Below are 18,950 nucleotides of genomic sequence, written 5' to 3'. Positions count from 1 at the left end.
TTCATGTGTTATAGTCCATTGGCTGAGACTGATTCTAACCACACCCCCAAAAAAAATTTTTTTGTCAGGAAATATTCCTGTGTCCCTCTCTCTCATAGCCTCTCTTTCATTGTAGATGGGTACCATCATTTTGAGGGAAATGTTCAAAAGTCTGAAAATCTGTGTGTAACTTTAAGGAACGTCACTACCAAACACCTTTTTTCTGCAATTAAGCAAACTTTTTTGGGTGTTATTCCACAAAATTTTGTTTTTATGTGTGTTCAACTTTTCAAAACTGTGCTACGTAACCATGTGCTGGTTATCATTTTTTAACTAGGCTCAAAAGTATCTAAAATTGTCTCTACCGAAACAGACCAACCCATTTTAGATTTGCGTCGGGCGCAAGAGTCATTTATTCCGCCGGTACAATAGCAACAGCGCCCAAGATCCGCCCACAAAGTTACTTGCATTTCGAGTTTGATACTTGCGTTTCAGATCATTAAAATAGGGCCCTATGTCTTCAACGAGCCCAAAAGGGCCCACGTCACACCTCTGTTTATCTCATGAAGTTTGCCAGCAGCCATTCGAGCTTAGATAGTGCCCAAAAAAGCAAGCCCGACCCTACCCGAGCCCGTGCACGTTGTGTCCGAGCCCGGCCCGACTCATTAACTGTAATTATGAGCCCGAGCCCGATTTAAACCCGACCATTTTTAATACGCGGGCCGTTATAACCAGGGGCAGCGCCAGATCATTTTTTTAACGCAGGTGCTGAATGGGTGCTAGATCATTGACGGGGGAGCTGCGCAATTATATATTATATAAATACTATTAAAAAATTTGCAAAAATTGGCCACTCAATATTTAATATTCAATTATTTTAATCATCACAATTAAAAGTTTTAATTTTATTAAATTGAACAAGCACAACATTCAGCATTCAATCAAATATTCTTAAAGATTTATTATTAATAATGTTATTTCAACATATCATTATTTCGACATAATATGTGTGCTCATGCAACAAGCAAAATGTCCATTTGTAAATTCTGACACGCGTGCATTGATTTAATTTATGATGAGATGTGCTTCAGTTCACGTACAAAAATGCAAGTGACTGCGGCTCGCTGGCGCCTCCATGTCATGATTATATTGTCTGCTATATTTGCTTCATTTTGCTTTATTAAGCTTTATTAAAGAGAATCTAAGCTCTAGCAGCCATTTCACCCTGTAGCCCTAGATTGGTTGCCTACTGAAGCTAATAATAAAAATAACTTTATTTTTATATAGCGCCTTTAAAGCAGCTTCTCAATGCGCTTTACATAATAGAACAAACAAATTAAAATACATCACACACACATTTTTTTTTACAAAAAAATGAAGTAAAAGGAAACCTACAGAAAATAGTTTTTTGTAATGCCGAGTTCACAATGCACGATTTTCAAAGTAGTCGGGTCACTGTTCTTTTCCCACTGCACGACTATCTGGGGTAACATTCAGTTGCTGGTGTGTTCACAAGACAGGGGGTTTCACACTGCATGACTTTACAAAAGAAAGAATCGCAGACAAGAATTCCCTGCTGCCCTGTATCTTGCTCTCTCATTGGCTGTAGGTCATCGCCGATGTAGTTTTCAGTGAGAACACATTCACACAGCAGGATTTTGAATCTCAAATGTGTCCAGATATTTAGCATGCCAAATATCTCATGGGCTTCGGCGACTCGTCGGCGATTCTCTCAGATTGCGTCTTTGATAATTCACACTGCGTGATTGTCACTCCTGTGAACGAGCACCGATTTTAGGGATGGGCATTTTTCAAAAATATTGTATTTGAATATTCGGGTTCACAAAAATCGAATATTCGTTTATTTAAATACGTTATTTTTTAAGTTTTTGTCACCATTTCTGAACAAGCTTACATTAGGCAATATACACAACAAGCTTACTATACATCTTAAGGTTTTCTTTTAGTTGAAAACATTAAACAATATGTGTAAACAAAAAATATAAAGAACAAAAGCATTTAAGCTCAAGCAGGCCGAAGTCACGAATGGAAAAAAGCACTAATAAAGCAGACTCCACAGTTATCGTACAGAACGCACATGCACTCGAGTCAGCATTATCGTGTTTATATTGTTTCACATTCATGTTGAGAAAAACAATAATATCCACATGCTCGAGAGAGAGAAAACGTGCTGCGCTGACAGACGTTGCAGAGACACAGTGTGCAAAGTGTAAAAAATGTCTCAAAATCATTTTGCTACCAGAAGATAGTTTCATTAATTAAAGTTCATTAATTGATTAAAAGTAATTCCAAACTTTGCGCGGCAGATGACAACATTATGTGATCAAATACAATCCACTTGTTAAACAGGCTCCACAGCGCCACCCAGTGCATTTAATTATAACTGCGGAAAAAAAAGAAAGAAAAAAAGAAAAATTCAAATAGTGTTTTCTTTTTCGAATAATTATTACAGATCCAATATTCGTGCACATCCCTAACCGATTTGCCTATGATTTCGGGCATTTGTCGGCAATCTCACAAAACCTGTCGGCGAGCAAAAATCAGTGTGAACGCGGCATAAGCAGGGTTGAGCCTGGTAGTACCTGGATGGGAGACTCCTGGGAAAACCAGGTTGCTGCTGGAAGAGGGTGTTAGTGAGGCCAGCAGGGGGCGCTCACCCTGTGGTCTGTGTGGGTCCTATCGCCCCAGTATAGTGATGGGGACACTATACTGTAACCAGCACCGTCCTTCGGATGAAACGTTCAACCGAGGTCCTGACTCTCTGTGGTCATTAAAAATCCCATGGTGTGGTGAAGTGCTGAGTCTAGGGCTGCACGATTTGGGGAAAATGTCATATTGCGATAATAGAGGTCAATATTGCGATTGCGATATGGGATTTAATGCTATAATATTTATATGCCATAATAAACAAATGGTTTCATGAGTCAACTTGCTTGGTTCTCAAGGAAAATAAATGCACACACAGATTGGTGATAATCTGCCTAAATAAAAAACTTCTTTAGTCAAGAGCAGTGAGTTTTTCTCTGTTCCCTTTGTTCTTTGATTAACTTAAGCGACAGATATATTTAGTGGCTACTGTGTACTGTTCCTTTAAGAGCAGCTGCTGCTCTCAGAGACGCGGATCTCACACGCGCCTCATGCTCTCATGAGTCACAACTCTTCACGTTCATCATAAGACTGCTCTTATGTTATGAAGATACTTGACAAAAAGACATTTTGGCATAATTGTGTGTGTTATTGTTCGTTCAAGCTCGAAAGAGAACTGTATTCTGGCATGCAGTTTTGTGCGCACGCACGATATTAGCGCGAGTCTTTCTGTGTGTCACAGTCAGACATTCACAGGCAGCGCGTTCATTTTGGCATACATGTGTGTTGTTCGTTCTACAGCGAAAGAGAACTTGATACTGGCGCGCGTCTATCTCTGGGTCGTGTGTGTGTGTGTCAGGAGGACATTCACTGACAGCGCGTTCTTTTCTGTCTTATTGCGCATGAATGGTTTAAAAGCATTTGCATGAATAAGAGCGGGATCATGTAACACTAGCCAAAGGATGCCAAAAATTAACAGATGCTGCGTTAATTGCGTTAACAGCGCTAATTTGTTTATTTAATATAAAATCGCCGCATTTTGCGTCATATAATCGCGTAGGCTTGACATCGCGATTGCGATACGATTAATCGTGCAGCACTAGCTGAGTCCCAATGAAGTGATGAGTCTCAGTTTAGGACCCCAGTAGTATGCCTGATCTAAAACTGTTCTTGCGATTCAAATCCCTTAATTAATGTAATCTTTTATTTTTATCCTGATTATTTATATAGTTAAAGTGAAAGAAATTGCATCTTTATGTATGTTTTGCGACATTGTTATTTAGCATTATTACATGGTTTGGTGGAATTCTAATGTAGAATGCGGTCTGTTATTTCTGTTATTGCCATGAAAAACAGAGCATTGCTATGGACGCAGGATTCTAACCGTAGAGACGGAACGGACTATTTTCTTTAGCGGAAGCAATACAATCGTTTTCAAATCAATAAACTCCTTTTTAAATCAATATTTTGTCAAATTATTGATTTATTTGGTAGGTAGCCATGTAATAAGCGGGATAATGTAGGGCGAGGCAGTTGTTATAGCGAATACAACCCCTTCAGGCTGATTAAAGACCCCTCCAACCCCGGTCCTGATCAGCCTGTCGGGGTTGTATTCGTAATGTTTTTTGTATGGAGGGACTGGAAAAAGTGCCTGTGAAACTGACCTAGTGAGTCGTACTAGTCTCATATTGTGTATCGGAAGAGGTGCAGCAAGTGTTGGTGAAGGTCTATTCTATTCTATATCTGAAAATAAAATGTAATAGTGTGACTGTTTATAATTCTGGAAAGTCAAAGCATTTGAGCGTGTGAGTGCAATGCAATGGTGGGACAACTTTGGAAGATTACTGTGGATCTGAGAGCTCGATTATATAATCATGCTATTGGTTCAGTAATTTCCTTAGTGGTAAGAGACCAGATTGGAAGACAGTAGGACATTGTTGAAAAAACAATTGCATGTAGATAAGTTTCAGAAACAGAAAAGGAAAGATATGATCTAATCTTGTTATACACGTAAAGTTTCTGATTCTGATTTTGTTAAATTAGAAATGTGATCCCGGTATGTAAGGTGTGTGTCAAGTAACACACCAATATATTTATAATTCTTTGTAATGACAAGATCTTGATTTGCAAAGGTAATAGAATCAATATAAGAGAGACTTTTTCTAGGTGAGTGAAAATACATACATTCAGGTTTTTTTTTACATTAGCCGCGTTTCCACTGTCGGGCCAGGGCTTTAAACGGGCCGTGCCGGGCTAATAGCCTCGGGCTAATAGCACCAGGCCTGCGTTTCCACCGTCGGGCCAGAAGCTCCACAGCGCTTCACTAAAACACGCCCGTAACACGCCTCTCTGGAACAACGTCACACTAACCCATTCACCAACAAATGGAAGTTTTATCAGAAAACTAATCAGAAATCACTGGAAACAGCGTTGAAAACAAACATGATAAAAGCGGCCGTTTGCTGGCATTTTTCTTGTTTACTTGAATATTTAACCCAAGCATCGATGTTTTACCACAGGTTTACAATAAAAAGTGATACATTGATCATAATGAATTAATTTATGTCAAAATTGCACATTAGTCACTCAGAAATAAATTACCGTTAGGTCTATTTCACAAAAGAAAGAGGACACACTTACTTCTTCAGTCTTTTACTGTTTATCTGGTAGTTACAGTACATATTTACATCACATTTAGAAAGAATGATCATTTCTACAAATATATGCCACCAAAAATACGACCTGAGGAGCTTTAGCACTCTCTCGACTCCCATACAGATATTTTCAGTCAGAGAAACAGAGGAAGCTCCCGAAAAAAAAGTTGCTTTATTTTATGATAGTCCGGTATAAAGAGACGAGACGTAGGCTACTGACAGATAAAATAAAAACATGACTGTGATAGGCTTTATGATTGGTCTGATTTCTTCAAGCGTTCACTATGTTTTTTTACTATGGGTATCTTCAAGCGTTTACTATGTTTACCATGGTAATGGTTAGCGCGCATAGTCTTTTGCATCACAAACACAAGGCATTCAAACATGAACGCGAGTTAAATTATTTTAAAAGTCTTTAATGCTGACAGAATCATCCGGCGCTGCCGTCTCCCGACTCAGGTAAACTCCGCCTCTGTTCATAACCACTCCTCTAGCCCGAGCTGGCCCGCTCTGGCCCAAGGTATTCGACGGGCCAGAAATCCTGGCCGCTGGCCCAGAGTATGCCCCGCTCAAGCCCCGGAAGTGACAGTGGAAACGCGACTGGCCCTGGCACACACTAGCACGGCCCGGCCCTGGCCCGACAGTGGAAACGCGGCTATTGATGGTCAAGTGGTTATTTTTCAACCAATCATGTAAGAACTGAAGATCAAATGATAGTTTAGAATTTATGATGTCAGGATTTGAGTCAGAGAGAAAAATCACAGTATCATCAACATACAGTAAGCATTCTGAGTATTTACACACTTGAGGAAGATCATTAATGTATACAAGAAAAAGTAAGGGTCCAAGAATACTGCCTTGAGGAACACCAATATCACAGACTGAAGGAATGCGTTAAGTCTGCTCTGATCATCGTAGCAGCCGTCATTTAATGTTTTGCCCGAAAGGACTATAGAGTTTCTCTATTATTTCTCGGGATTCAAGGACCAAGAAGAGTCAGTATTTTCAGGCGGTTCTATGTCGAAAATAGTCATTTCAACTTGTTAAAGGAGAGAGAACGCCAGCTTTCGTGCGTCTGATTTGTCTGCCATTTTCTGGTGTGTGACGCATCACTTATTTCAACGTTGGACTGTTTTCCTGTTCCTGTCGAGGAGACGAGGACAAAATCTTCATGTAACATTCACACAAACTTCTCTGTGCCAGTCGGAGAGTTTTGCCGTAAAGGAGTGGAGTAACTAGTTTGACTGTGTACTTTGAAAACTGTGTCATCTGTGTCAACTGTGACTGCCATTATGTGCACCACCGAATTTCGGCCCCAATGAAATCCGATCAATTTTAATTTGACAAACTATAACTCAAGATAAAGCAATTCCAATATCAGCCAGGTGAGTTGGAAGTCGAAGTTAAAACTTAAATCATGAATAGTTTTTAAATGACTACTTGAGCGAACATTTGCACCTGAATAAAAGAGTGATTGTAAGTGTGATGATCATCTGCTAAATGAGCAACAACGACCACAATTCACTCCTTCAGTCAGTGAAGCTCCCACAGCCGTTCATGAGAGTTTAAATGCTAGGGAATATTCCCATCTTCCCATAGGAGAAGAAGCAGCAAGCAGGAGGAATTACTCCAGGATAAACTATTGACATACTATTGTAAAGATGGAGATTAAGGAAGAACCCTGCAGAATAAAAGATGAAGATACAGAGGAACAAATAGGTTGGTGTTTTCCTTCATTCTCTTAAATGACTGATGAGGAACATTAAGATGAAACTGATAAAAAGGACAATTTTTGCTTGATTTTGACTTGCCTAGTATATTTCAAATTTTTGACATATTTTATGGTGGCTGAGAGAGCTCAACGTGCCGCAACAGAAGAAAACACATGCTGAACATCTTCATTAGTTTTACAATACAACTCCACATACTCACAACAAAACACAGAAACGCACTAAAAACCAAATACAGAAACGCACTGCAAAAGTTCACAACAGTGCATTTCTCAATTTTTTTTGTATTGTGTATTTGGAGCACACATGTGTTGTAAAACTGATGAAGATGTTTTCTTAATTTGCAGTTGTTTTTTCTATTTGCATGCGTTTTCTTCAGTTGCAGCACGTTGAGCTCTCTCGGCCACCATAATATTTCCTTCTTTATTTGAATTTTGATAATTGAATATGTTGATTTTAGACCCGATGGAAGTGAATGAAGACAAACAGCATCAGTTTCAAAACCCTCATCATTTCAAAAATGAAGATGGAAACATAATTTCACAGACGGAGAAGTGTTTCACACAAAAACAAGCTCTAAAAACTGGAGAAGAATCTTTCACCTGCTCTGAGTGTGGAAAGAGTTACATTCAGAAAGGAAACCTAAATATACACATGAGAATTCACACTGGAGAAAAACCGTTCACATGCTCTCAGTGTGGAAAGAGTTTCAATCGCAAAAGATATCTCAATGATCATCTGTTTACTCACTCTGGATTGAGATCATTCAGCTGTGATCAGTGTGATAAAACATTTGTTGTGGAATCAAACTTAAAAAAACACCTTATAGTTCATGCTGTGAAGTCTCACTTTTGTTCTTTTTGTGGGAAGAGTTTTTCACATCCGAATTCTTTAAAAGTGCATGAGCGTGTTCATACTGGTGTGAGACCTTATGTGTGCTTTGACTGTGGGAAGAGCTTTATTACATCCAGCAACTTAAAAAGACACCAAAGAGTTCATACTGAAGAGAAACCGTTCAAGTGCTCACACTGTGGAAAGAGTTTCACTCAGTCAGGAAACCTGAAAGATCACGAGAGAATTCATACTGGAGAGAAGCCGCATCAGTGCTCTTCATGTGGGAATAGTTTCACCTTCTTCTCTAATCTACTGACTCATAAGAAAAAGCATTGCCCGAAGGTGTCTAAGTGAGCAAATGTTCTAGTTCAGATCATCACTGACATGTAAATAGTTAGATTTTCTCAGAATTCCTATATGCAGTACAGACAAGTGTGGAATTTGATTTTAGTGTCTGGATAAGTATGGACATTTTTTTTTCCACACTAATGCCCCATTCTGTATTCTAAAACTTAAAATTGAGAATTTCAAAAAAAAAAATACATTTGTCATACAAGATGGTCCATTAAATCATCATTTATATGACACAAACAACACATTTTTAGTCGAGGTGTTTGATGCATTAAGATATTGAAGACTTTTTTTGCACCAGATGTTTTTCTATTGTAATATTTGAAGAACGACAGAGGCGATTCCTCTCATAATATGGACTGTGTGTCTGTGGCGATTCAGCAGTGACATGCCTAGTTTAGTTTTACAGCTGCCATCTAGTAGATATGAAAGAAGGTTTCTTGTTATTTAAATTACACTGTGGTTAGGCTATGCCTTGTATTTTGACAAAAATTTGGTTAGTTTAAAAAAAGAAATGCATCAATAATTAGCTGACTAATGAATTACTTGATTCAACCTTGATAAACATGCATTTTGTATAATATGTGAAATTACTCTTAACGTCATCAGCGTTTACCACTTCTTTAGGGAAAAAGCCTGCCGGTTTTTTCCTTAAATGTCTCTTTTGACTTTTGAACGATGGCTAACGTGTCTAAAGAACGTCAACATTTTTAAGAAAATGTATTGTCAGATTACTTGTTTTATCTTAAACTTTGATTTAGTAAATAAGCTACAAACAATATATTCAATCATGAAGTCTCCTCACATTAATTCTCTATTGTTCCCTCTGTCACATTCCCCATCGATATTCCCCGGGGAGGGTCTTTGTCTCCTCAGGTGTGAATCACTGCATTATTCATGATGTTTCACACCCTCCCCGCATACAGCCATTCTGACACTAAGGCCACATCCACACGAAGCCAGAGCTTTCCCTATCCGATATTTTTTTTTTTCGTTAAAAAAAAAAAAAACGTAAACACGGCGTCGTCTCAAGAAATATCTGCGTACACACGAAACCACTGAAACCGACTCAAAACGATGTAGTATACATGCCAGACCAGTATGTGGCGCTGTAATTCTGCCTCAGACATACACTAAAAACGGAGAAGAAGACTTGGAGCTCGCGCATAAACCTTGCGCGCTGTATACAACAATAATATTAGGCACAGTAGCTTCTTTTTTTCTTTTTTCTTTTTTAATCAAGAACTTTGTTGAACAATATGAAAAACCATAAATGTAGTTGCTGTGACTTAATGGTGTCTGACTAGTTCACACTTGGTGTGATGACATCATCGTTTCGCAAAATATACGGATTGGCCGTACACACGAAAACGCAAGGGCGGCGTTTTCAGATTTATCCACCTTGGGACCCGGTTTCAAAAAATAGCGGTTTCAGTCTCCGAAAACGCCGGATCCGTGTGGACGAAACACCAATACGATAAAAAATGTATACGTATACAGCGAAACGCGTCTCCGTGTGGACAGGGCCTAAGACCACATCCACACGAAGCCAGAGCTTTCCCTATCCGATCTTTTTTCTCTCTCGTAATTTCCGTAAACACGTTGTCTGAAGAAATATCTGCGTACACACGAAACCACTGAAACCGATTCAAAACGATGTAGTATGTACGCCAGACCAGTATGTGGCGCTGTAATTTTGCCACAGAGATGCACTAAAAATGGAGAAGACTTGGACCTTGTTAACAATAGTAATAGGCTCAGTTAGGGCTGGGCGGTATGACGGTATATATCGTTACCGCGGTAGAAAATGTCAACCGTAACAAATTTTTTCATTCCGTGATACCGCGACATGTAAATAAGTGGGCGTGGTTAACTCACATGCAGCCTGCGAGAGACTAAGACACTGAGATTTGTCAAAGACACATGGAGAAAGCAGATCAAGAGGATCCACAAAGTCATTACGTTTTCTAAAGGGTTGTTAACGTGATATTTTTTGGGGTGAAAGGCGCAGCAGTCAACTAGAGCAGTGCGGCACCCTTAGGCTACAGTTAGAGGAGTGCACGATCGCAACGGGGAAAGCATGAAGCTACTTGACAACAGCAGTTCATATATCAATATCGTAACGAATAGAAATAACCTTAAATAATGTATAGTTATCATCTTTCTGTCTCTTATGTATAGTTACTTTTTAAACATGAAACTCGCATTCAGTATGACACGAGAGCGGTACGTTGCCGTGGTAATGAACAACCTGCTTGTTAAAGCAAATGTATAACATGTCAATCCTGTATCTGAGGCAAAATTACTAAATATGCAGCGCGAGTTATATATTTCTAACTCCAAACAATTGGCCACTGAAACAGCTGATAAAATCTTGCTTCGATTCAATGCGTGATTACAACTTGTCACTCAAATTAACCGATCGCATTTTACTGATGCAAAAGACGCGCGCGTGCACACGCACTGAGAGGGAGCGCGGTGTGTCGGTGTTCACCGAGCTATGTAAAATAATGACGCAGTTACAAGGTGTGTATAATTTACACTACTTAGTCAACACTAACAGTAGCTGCTGTTCGGTTTTCATACTGCTGTTCTCCTAGTCACTTATGAACTTGACGCTTCTGAACATCTGGTTAAAGCTTTAGGGTGACGGGTTGCCAGATATCACAAAAAGAACAAAACAAGCCCTTTAAAAGCAGACATGGCAAAAATGTACCGGGAAAACATTTAAACATTACTAGTATTTACTAATATCCTACCAAATCAAAAGGAAGTAACTCATTTATTATGAATAGAATAGTTCAATATAAAATATTCAGATATTATAAACTTATTGATGAAGTAAAGCAATAACATGAGATTGAAAAATTATTCAGCAACACTTTATTTAAAGTTGAATTGCACCTATGAGTTGTATTTAATATCAATAAGTTGGGGGCAGTTCATCTAAAAGTTGATAAGAGTGTTTTGTTTACTATATTTAGCTATTAAAGATTGTTTACCAAAGAAATAATTTACCAAATAAAAGAAAAAGAAAATTCAAACAAAGTGAAGTACTTTAAAGTATTTGGGTTTATTTATTATAAAGCCCTTTTTGTCGATTTTTTTGAGAACAACTACAACTATAAATAACTATATCGTTACCGTGAAATAAAATTAGTCATACCGTGAAATCGAATTTTGGTCATACCGCCCACCCCTAGGCTCAGTAGCTTCTTTCCCCCCCTCTTTTTTTAAACCAAGATCTTTATTGAATAATAAACAACCATAAATGGCCTGGTACAAAATATGAAATGTCTTAAGGCGAGACACAGCAGGCAAAAACATTGTTTTTTACTGGTCAATTTTGAGATTTTTGGTTATTTGTCTTCAATAACATGTCTTCTTTCAGACTTGTGGTGAAAAAAAGTCAGAAATACACATTTAGGTCTTTATTTTATTACACTTTGTCTCTTTGCGTCTGTAGATTTCTCATAAATTCAACAAAAGTTGGTGTTCTTAATCAACATGCTGCTCCGCGATCTCTGCAGGCACCCTGTCATCACATGCACCGTTAGGAAGCTCCATAGACAGTATATAAACTCGACACAGCGACTCCATTGGATTCAACGGAAAAAAATGAAGTCAATTAGAACAACTAACTTCCTGATGGTCGAGCTTACTGCGCAGACTCAAACTGAGCTTGATGACGTAGATGTGACGTGAGCAACCCGTCTGTCTTCTAGTAGCTGTGCCGAGCGAAATCGGAATCATTCCCTTCCGAAACTTGCAGAGGCGGAGAGCGTGAGTAGGAGGTGTCCATGAGCTAGGAGCAGGAGCAACTTTTGCTAAGTATTCTGATGAATTACTTTGTCATTTTGCCTCCACTTCCCCCCGATTGCCCGCGAGCTTCTCCTCCTGTCCATACGGTAATCTCTCTACTGTGCGACAGAGAGTCGCGTGGTTATGACGCAATCATTAGCCTATTTTTACAAAAACTGCATCTACGTAAGATACAAGGTAATGGAGCCTTTTATACATTTTCGTGTTTCTTTAGAAATAAATAATGGACAAATGGAGTCTTTAAACGCCTTAGATGTAAAGTTATTCGCTGTCAAAGTGACGCCAAAATGAATGGGAGTCAATGGGATGCTAACAGCAGGTGATGGTCCGCTGGCCAATGGCGGCGCCCGAGGAAACTTCAAAATAATATAAAACCCTGCCCCCCGGGAAGCTCTCTCTCTCCAGTACAATCCTGTCGGATCCAAATATGGTCATTTCCTTTTTATCAGCAACCAATTGTGAAAGTAAAAGGGCTGAATGCGCAATCTCATTGGCTGATGATAAATCTTTAAAGCCTGTTTTCTCAAAATGACTTTTCTCTCATACTCCAAGTCCGAAATCTCCACTTCAGTAGCACCTATATACACCAAACATTCCAGTCTTGTACAGTATATGAAGACATTTACAGAGGGATTTGTAAATATATTATTCCTAGCCTGATTTACAGTATATAACATTTTATTCCAAAAAACATGGTGAAAATAATTTTTTAAGGCTATTGACATTATTTTCTGATTTACAGGATAACAAAAGTAGATATCCATAAATCCCTCTGTAATTTGCATATTTAAACATTAATTTACAGAAAACTTGTAATACATTTTTTTTCTCATCTTAATGTAGGTAATCAACTGGGAAAGTTTCATGGTGATATGGCTAGTTAAAATTTTTACCCTATTCACCTGTAGTGTCTCGCCTTAATCAGAATATAAAGAAATAAGGAAGTAACATAAAAATACATTCAAGTAAATAATAAATAAAGAAATAAAAGAGGCTCAGTAGCTTCTGCAGAATGAACACAAGCATGTAGTCCACAGTTGTTGTTGCGTGGCGTACTGGTGTCTGACTAGGGTCGACACGCAGGGTTCTAAATATAAAGGATATCAGGGTCATATCATCGTTTCACAAAATATACGGATTGGATGTACACGAAAACGCAAAGGTGTCGTTTTCAGATTAACTTGGACCCGGTTTAAATAAATAGAGGTTTCAGGCTCCCAAAACACCGGATCCGTCTGGACGAAACGTTGATACGATACAAAATGTGCGATGTCCCATTAAAACATTTGAATGGTGTTTGCTTGTGTCTTGTGTCTTGGCACGTTTTAATTTGTTGTAGTATTAATATGAATGTAGTATATAATTTAACAGCAGGAAAGAAGGCTACATTCGTATAGTGTTTGCGTGTCTCGACAGTCACAAATTAAGCCACAATAAGCTCATGGAGCGAACTTGTCAATCATCTTGATAGGTGATGTAGAGGAAATGCTGACCAATAAGAGGACAGTCACTCACATGTGACTTGCGTGAACACATTTTGGAAAGCTTTGAAAGGTTGCCTTGTGAAAGCGAACCGTACCAAGAAGAAAATGCAACAAATGAAGTACCTGTTTAACAAAACAAACAATCTATAGGTGTGAGAGGTGTTGAGAGTCCAAATGAAATGGAACGTCTCTGTTACGTATGTAACCCTCGTTCCCTGAAGGAGGGAATGGAGATGTTATTGTACCACCGCTGGGAGGACTGGTTGGGGCTTGGCTCAGAAGCGAAAAGCTGAAGATGCAATTGCTCCTGCTGCTCATTATATACCCGCACTGCGTGGCAGTGCAGCTTCTGCAAATCATTGCATGCCAATGTCCATTGGCTTGTTTAGTTACACTCGAAGTAGATTGTCTCTCTAAGCGAGATTCCTATTTGTCGGTCTGACGTAACGTTGAGAGACCGACTGAAATTGAATGGAGCTAGTAATGATACCTGAATCAAATTTTAAATAACATTTAAGATAATTTAAGATCTTAATGTTTATATCTTATACCTTTGACAAACATTTTTGGTAAAATATAACATTTTAATTAAACAGATTTTGTGTAGTCACGATTCCTGAATGAGTGATTCTTAAGAGTCAGTTCATTTACTGAATCATATACTGAATCAAAACACTAATAAACCAACCAGGGCAGTTACAGAATCAATTCAACTCAGATTGGATCCTGAATCTCATTTGTGACTTGAAATGAACAAATGTTGTATGTTCGGTTCATTTTAATGAATCAAAAACAATCAGTCATAGCAGTTAATGAAATAATCTCACTTTGATATTGAATCCTAATCTATCACTACTGAATCTTATATTGATTGGTTGTTTGTGTACAGAACCATGTTTAAAGATTATGAGTTGTGTTTCTAGTAATTTCTAGTAATCCTGATGACTTTGATTAACTTCTTCTGGTGTGTTTAATGTGGGTTGGAATGGATCTTTGAATGGTTTTTATTCTATGACAAACTATAACTCAATATATACAGTAGTATCTCAAAAATCAGCTAGGTGAGTTGGAATTTGAAGTTAAAACTTAAATCATGAATAGTTTTTAAATGATTACTTGAGCGAACATTTGCACCTGAATAACTGAGAGTGATTGTAAGTGTGATGATCGTCTGCTAAATGAGCAACAACGAGCACAATTCACTCCTTCAGTCAGTGAAGCTCCCACAGCCATTCATGAGAGTTTAAATGCTGGGGAATATTCCCATCTTCCCACAGGAGAAGAAGAAGCAAGCAGGAGGAATTACTCCAGGAGAAACTACGGACATACTATTGTAAAGATGGAGATTAAGGAAGAACCCTGCAGAATAAAAGATGAAGATACAGAGGAACAAATAGGTTGGTGTTTTCCTTCATTCTCTTTAATGACTGATGAGGAACATTAAGATGAAAACTGACATATAACTTTACATCCCAAACTAGATACTAGTAGACTCAGAAGTAAACTAGATTTTTGCTAAATTAAGAATTAACTTTTTTTTCTTTGTTTCTCGTTTGTCCTTTTTTAAAGGGATACTTCACAGATTTTCATATTAAACTATGTTATTCCCTTAACTAACACGAGTTGATACATACATCTCTCGTCTCAGTGCGTGCACTCAATTGCTCTGGCGCGCGGCGACACTTTTATAGCACTTGGCTTAGCCCAGTTCATTCATTAGGATCCAGACAGGGATGAAGCTAGAAGCGGAATAGCACTTGGGACTCTGGAGCACTTCGACTTGGCGCAGTAAAAAGTCACGCCTGAAAAATCCTCTCCCTCTCACTTCTGTCATTAGAACCAACGTGACTTTTTACTGCGCCGAGTCGAAGTGCTTCCGAGTCCCAATTGCTATTCCGCCATATATTATAGTTATCCTTTTTACCCGCTTAGAAAAGCGCCACGTTTTATTTTGTGTCACCATACTTGGTCGTGTAACTACTCGTGTAACTGTATTTAAATAGTGAAAACGTGGAGGTGTTTGGTCGCTTCTAGCTTCATCCCTGTCTGGATCCTAATGAATGAACTGGGCTAAGCTAAGTGCTATAAAAGTGTCGCCGCGCACCAGAGCGATTGAGTGCACGCACTGAGACGAGAGAGGTATGTATCAACTCGTCTTAGTTATGGAAATAACATAGTTTAATATGAAAAATCGGTGAAGTATCCCTTTAAATTGAATTTAATATGTTGATTTCAGACCTGATGGAAGTGAATGAAGGCAAACACCATTATTTCACAAAAGAAGATGAAAAACTGACATATAAAAATGAAGACAAACATCTGTTTCCAAAATCTCATCATTTCAAAAATGAAGATGGAGATGCAGTCGTTTCAAAGACTGAAGAGAATTTCACACAAAAACAAGCTGGAAAATCTGGAGTCAAAGGATCTTTCACCTGCTCTGAGTGTGGAAAGAGTTTCATTGTGAAAGGAAGTCTTAATAGACACATGAGAATTCACATTGGAGAAAAACCATTCACATGCTCTCAGTGTGGAAAGAGTTTCATTCAGAAAGTAACTCTTAACAGACACATGATTATTCACAGTGGAGAAAAACCGTTCACCTGCTCTCAGTGTGGAAAGAGTTTCAGTCATAAAGGAACCCTAAATGATCACATTAGAGTTCACACTGGAGAAAAACCGTTCACATGCTCTCAGTGTGGAAAGAGTTTCAGTTACAAAAACACTCTCAAAAATCATCTGCGCCGTCACTCTGGAGTGAGATCATTCAGCTGTGATCAGTGTGAGAAAACATTTGTTGTTGAATCAGGCTTAAGAAGACACATTACAACTCATTCTGCTGTGAAGCCTCACTTTTGTTCTTTTTGTGGAAAGAGTTTTTCACGACTGCAACATTTAAATGGTCATGAGAGTATTCATACTGGTGTGAGACCTTATGTGTGCTCTGACTGTGGGAAGACCTTCATTACATCCTGCCACTTAAAAACACACCAGAGACTTCATACTACAGAGAAACCGTACAAGTGCTCAAACTGTCGAAAGGGTTTCTCTCAATTAGGAACCCTGAGAAGGCATGAGAAAATTCATACTGGAGAGAAACCGCACCAGTGCTTACACTGTGGAAAGAGATTCACTCATTTAGCAAACCTGAAAGAGCATAAGGTAGTTCATTCTGGAGAGAAACCTTACAAGTGCTCTTCATGTGGAAAGAGTTATACTCGGTCATCTAAACTACGAAATCATGAAAAAAAGCATTGCCAGAAGTTTTCTAAGTGAGCAAAATTCACTTTCACATCCATAATTTACAAATATTCTACTTACAAATAATTTGACATTCAAATAGTTACAATAAAGTGATTTAATCTAGGGCTGCCCTCATTTTAATATTTTTCTAGTCGACTAGTCGTCGTTCATTTCGGTGTTTATTATTAGACTAATCGCATAGGTATATTATTGAAGCCAAATCATAATAATGAGCCTTGTAATTGCCTACACATAGCCTAATCAAAATTAATGATTATGAATGTTGTGAAAAAACAGTAAGGAGACTGTCTGAGCATTTTAATGATGCTGATTTGTATCTCAGCAGAATAGTGCATATACCTATGTGTGTTTCATTACATAATCTTAGAATATTTGCCCATGGACCTGTTTCCCCTTTGAACCATAATTTGAAACCATCAACCAGTAGGATATATCCAATTTTCTTTTGTTTTTCGGACTCAAAGGACTTTGATTCATGGGTTTTATTGATTTTTGCTTCTGAAATGGAGAGACTTTGTTTTTTGTACTTGAACTGATCGAGAGAAGTTTGAACAACTCTTTAAACTGAATCATTTGATTCATAAACTCTGATCAACTGAATCGTTTGATTCACAAACTTTGTTCAACTGAATCAATTCATCTTTCCAGCATTTCCAACTCATATTGTTGAACATACTGCTTTTACTAAAAATGTGGATTATTGGAAGGAATTCTGAATTGCATTGTGTTTTGAGTCAAATCCAACATCTGATTACATTTCTTTTTGTACATTTTGGTTATTGAATGTATTATTTTGCTTTATTATTGTAGGTTACTTGGGTCAAGGTGAAAGAAACAGACACAGTATTGATTGACTGACTGTTAGCAATTGTTCATATTTGTCATTCATTTTTCTGAAACAAACCATAAAGACTTGTTTGTCTCCTTGGTTACCATTATGAGTTCTGTGTTTCAACTGTGTTTTATTATCATCTCGTTTGTGTGTGTTTTATAAGTTTTACCCTCACAGTCACTCTTTGTCTGGTCCCCTTTTATGTTAGAGGTTGTGTTTTGTTTGCCTGCCTTTTTGGACAGCCTTCGAAGTGGATTATTAAAAACCTTTGACACTTGATCATCATCTTGTTCTTCCTTCAACTGTGTGTGACAATTGTGAGTGTACAAAAATAAAACTTGTCTGTTTCGAATGATGTATTGGGCTACTTGTGATGTAAGACCAAAAATGACTGAGTATTTTAAGTTAAATGCAAGTGATCGTGTCTTTATACTTCAGCTTCCACGCTCTGCACAAACACTTGGAAATGTGCCTAATAAGTCAAGTCAAGTCAAGTTTATTTGTATAGCGCTTTTCACAATACAGATTGCATCAAAGCAGCTTCACAGTATTAAATTAAAATAATACAACAAAGTTTGTTTCAAGAGGAATTTATTGATTGATAAAATTAAATTAAATATCCCCAAAATATCCCCAACTGAGCAAGCCAAAGGCAACAGTGGCAAGGAACCAAAAAACTCCATCAAGTGACCTAATGGTGTCCTAAAACTCCATCAGGTGCCTTAATGGAGAAAAAAAAAAACCTTGGGAGAACCCAGGCTCAGTCGGGGGCCAGTTCTCCTCTGGCATTGGATATAGGCCGGATTGTAGTTTGAACTGTAGGATTATATGAATGCCTGGCTGAAGAGATGCGACTTTAATCTAGTTTTAAACTGGGAGAGCGAGTCTGAGCAACGAACAGTATCAGGAAGACTATTCCAGAGTTTTGGAGCCAAATGTGAAAATGCTCTCCCTCCTTTGGTGGTTCTGGATATCCTAGGTATGACCAAAAGCCTTGAATTTAGTGATCTTAAAGAGCGCGATGGATTATAGGGCGATAGAAGATCCGTTAAATAGACTGGAGCTAAGCCGTTTAGGGCTTTATAAGTCAGTAGCAATACCTTGTAATTAATACGGAACTTTATAGGTAACCAATGCAGTGATGATAAAATCGGTGTTATATGATCATATTTTCTTGATCTCGTAAGAACTCTAGCGGCGGCATTTTGGACTAACTGTAGCTTGTTTATTGAGGATGCAGGACAACCAGCTAATAAAGCATTACAGTAATCCAGTCTCGAGGTCATGAATGCATGAACTAACTTTTCTGCATCAGAAACTGATAGCATATTACGTAGCTTAGCAATGTTTCTAAGGTGGAAAAAGGCTGTTTTTGTAACATATGAAATATGAT

At 38.2% G+C, this 18,950-nt stretch overlaps 2 protein-coding genes across 9 annotated transcripts in view; both read left to right on the top strand.

The window, feature by feature from the left end:
* Positions 1–18,950, top strand: part of LOC309478147 (uncharacterized protein) — a 206,570-nt gene that overhangs the window by 76,213 nt on the left and 111,407 nt on the right. For 3 of the 8 annotated variants that reach the window (XR_014198831.1, XR_014198832.1, XR_014198834.1), the window contains exon 4: positions 6,840–8,943. The exons of 1 other annotated variant lie outside the window; for it this stretch is intronic. Coding sequence is in view for 3 of the 7 variants with exons in the window: in XM_082141718.1 (XP_081997844.1) it covers positions 14,801–14,858; positions 15,698–16,737 (1,098 nt within the window). In the remaining 4 variants the exon portion in view is untranslated. Of the gene's footprint in view, positions 1–6,839; positions 8,944–14,738; positions 14,859–15,030; positions 15,601–15,697; positions 17,837–18,950 lie in introns of those variants that run through there. 4 more of the 8 variants (XM_082141718.1, XM_082141717.1, XR_014198833.1 and 1 more) reach the window with 3 other exon arrangements.
* LOC309478149 (uncharacterized protein) overlaps positions 1–18,950 on the top strand; it is an 88,077-nt gene that overhangs the window by 33,127 nt on the left and 36,000 nt on the right. The window lies entirely within an intron of this gene.

The sequence above is a fragment of the Leuciscus leuciscus genome (genome assembly GCF_965113295.1).
Source record: "Leuciscus leuciscus genome assembly, chromosome: 16".
NCBI classification, from domain to species: domain Eukaryota; kingdom Metazoa; phylum Chordata; class Actinopteri; order Cypriniformes; family Leuciscidae; genus Leuciscus; species Leuciscus leuciscus.
This window is presented reverse-complemented; position numbering and strand designations above follow the sequence as displayed.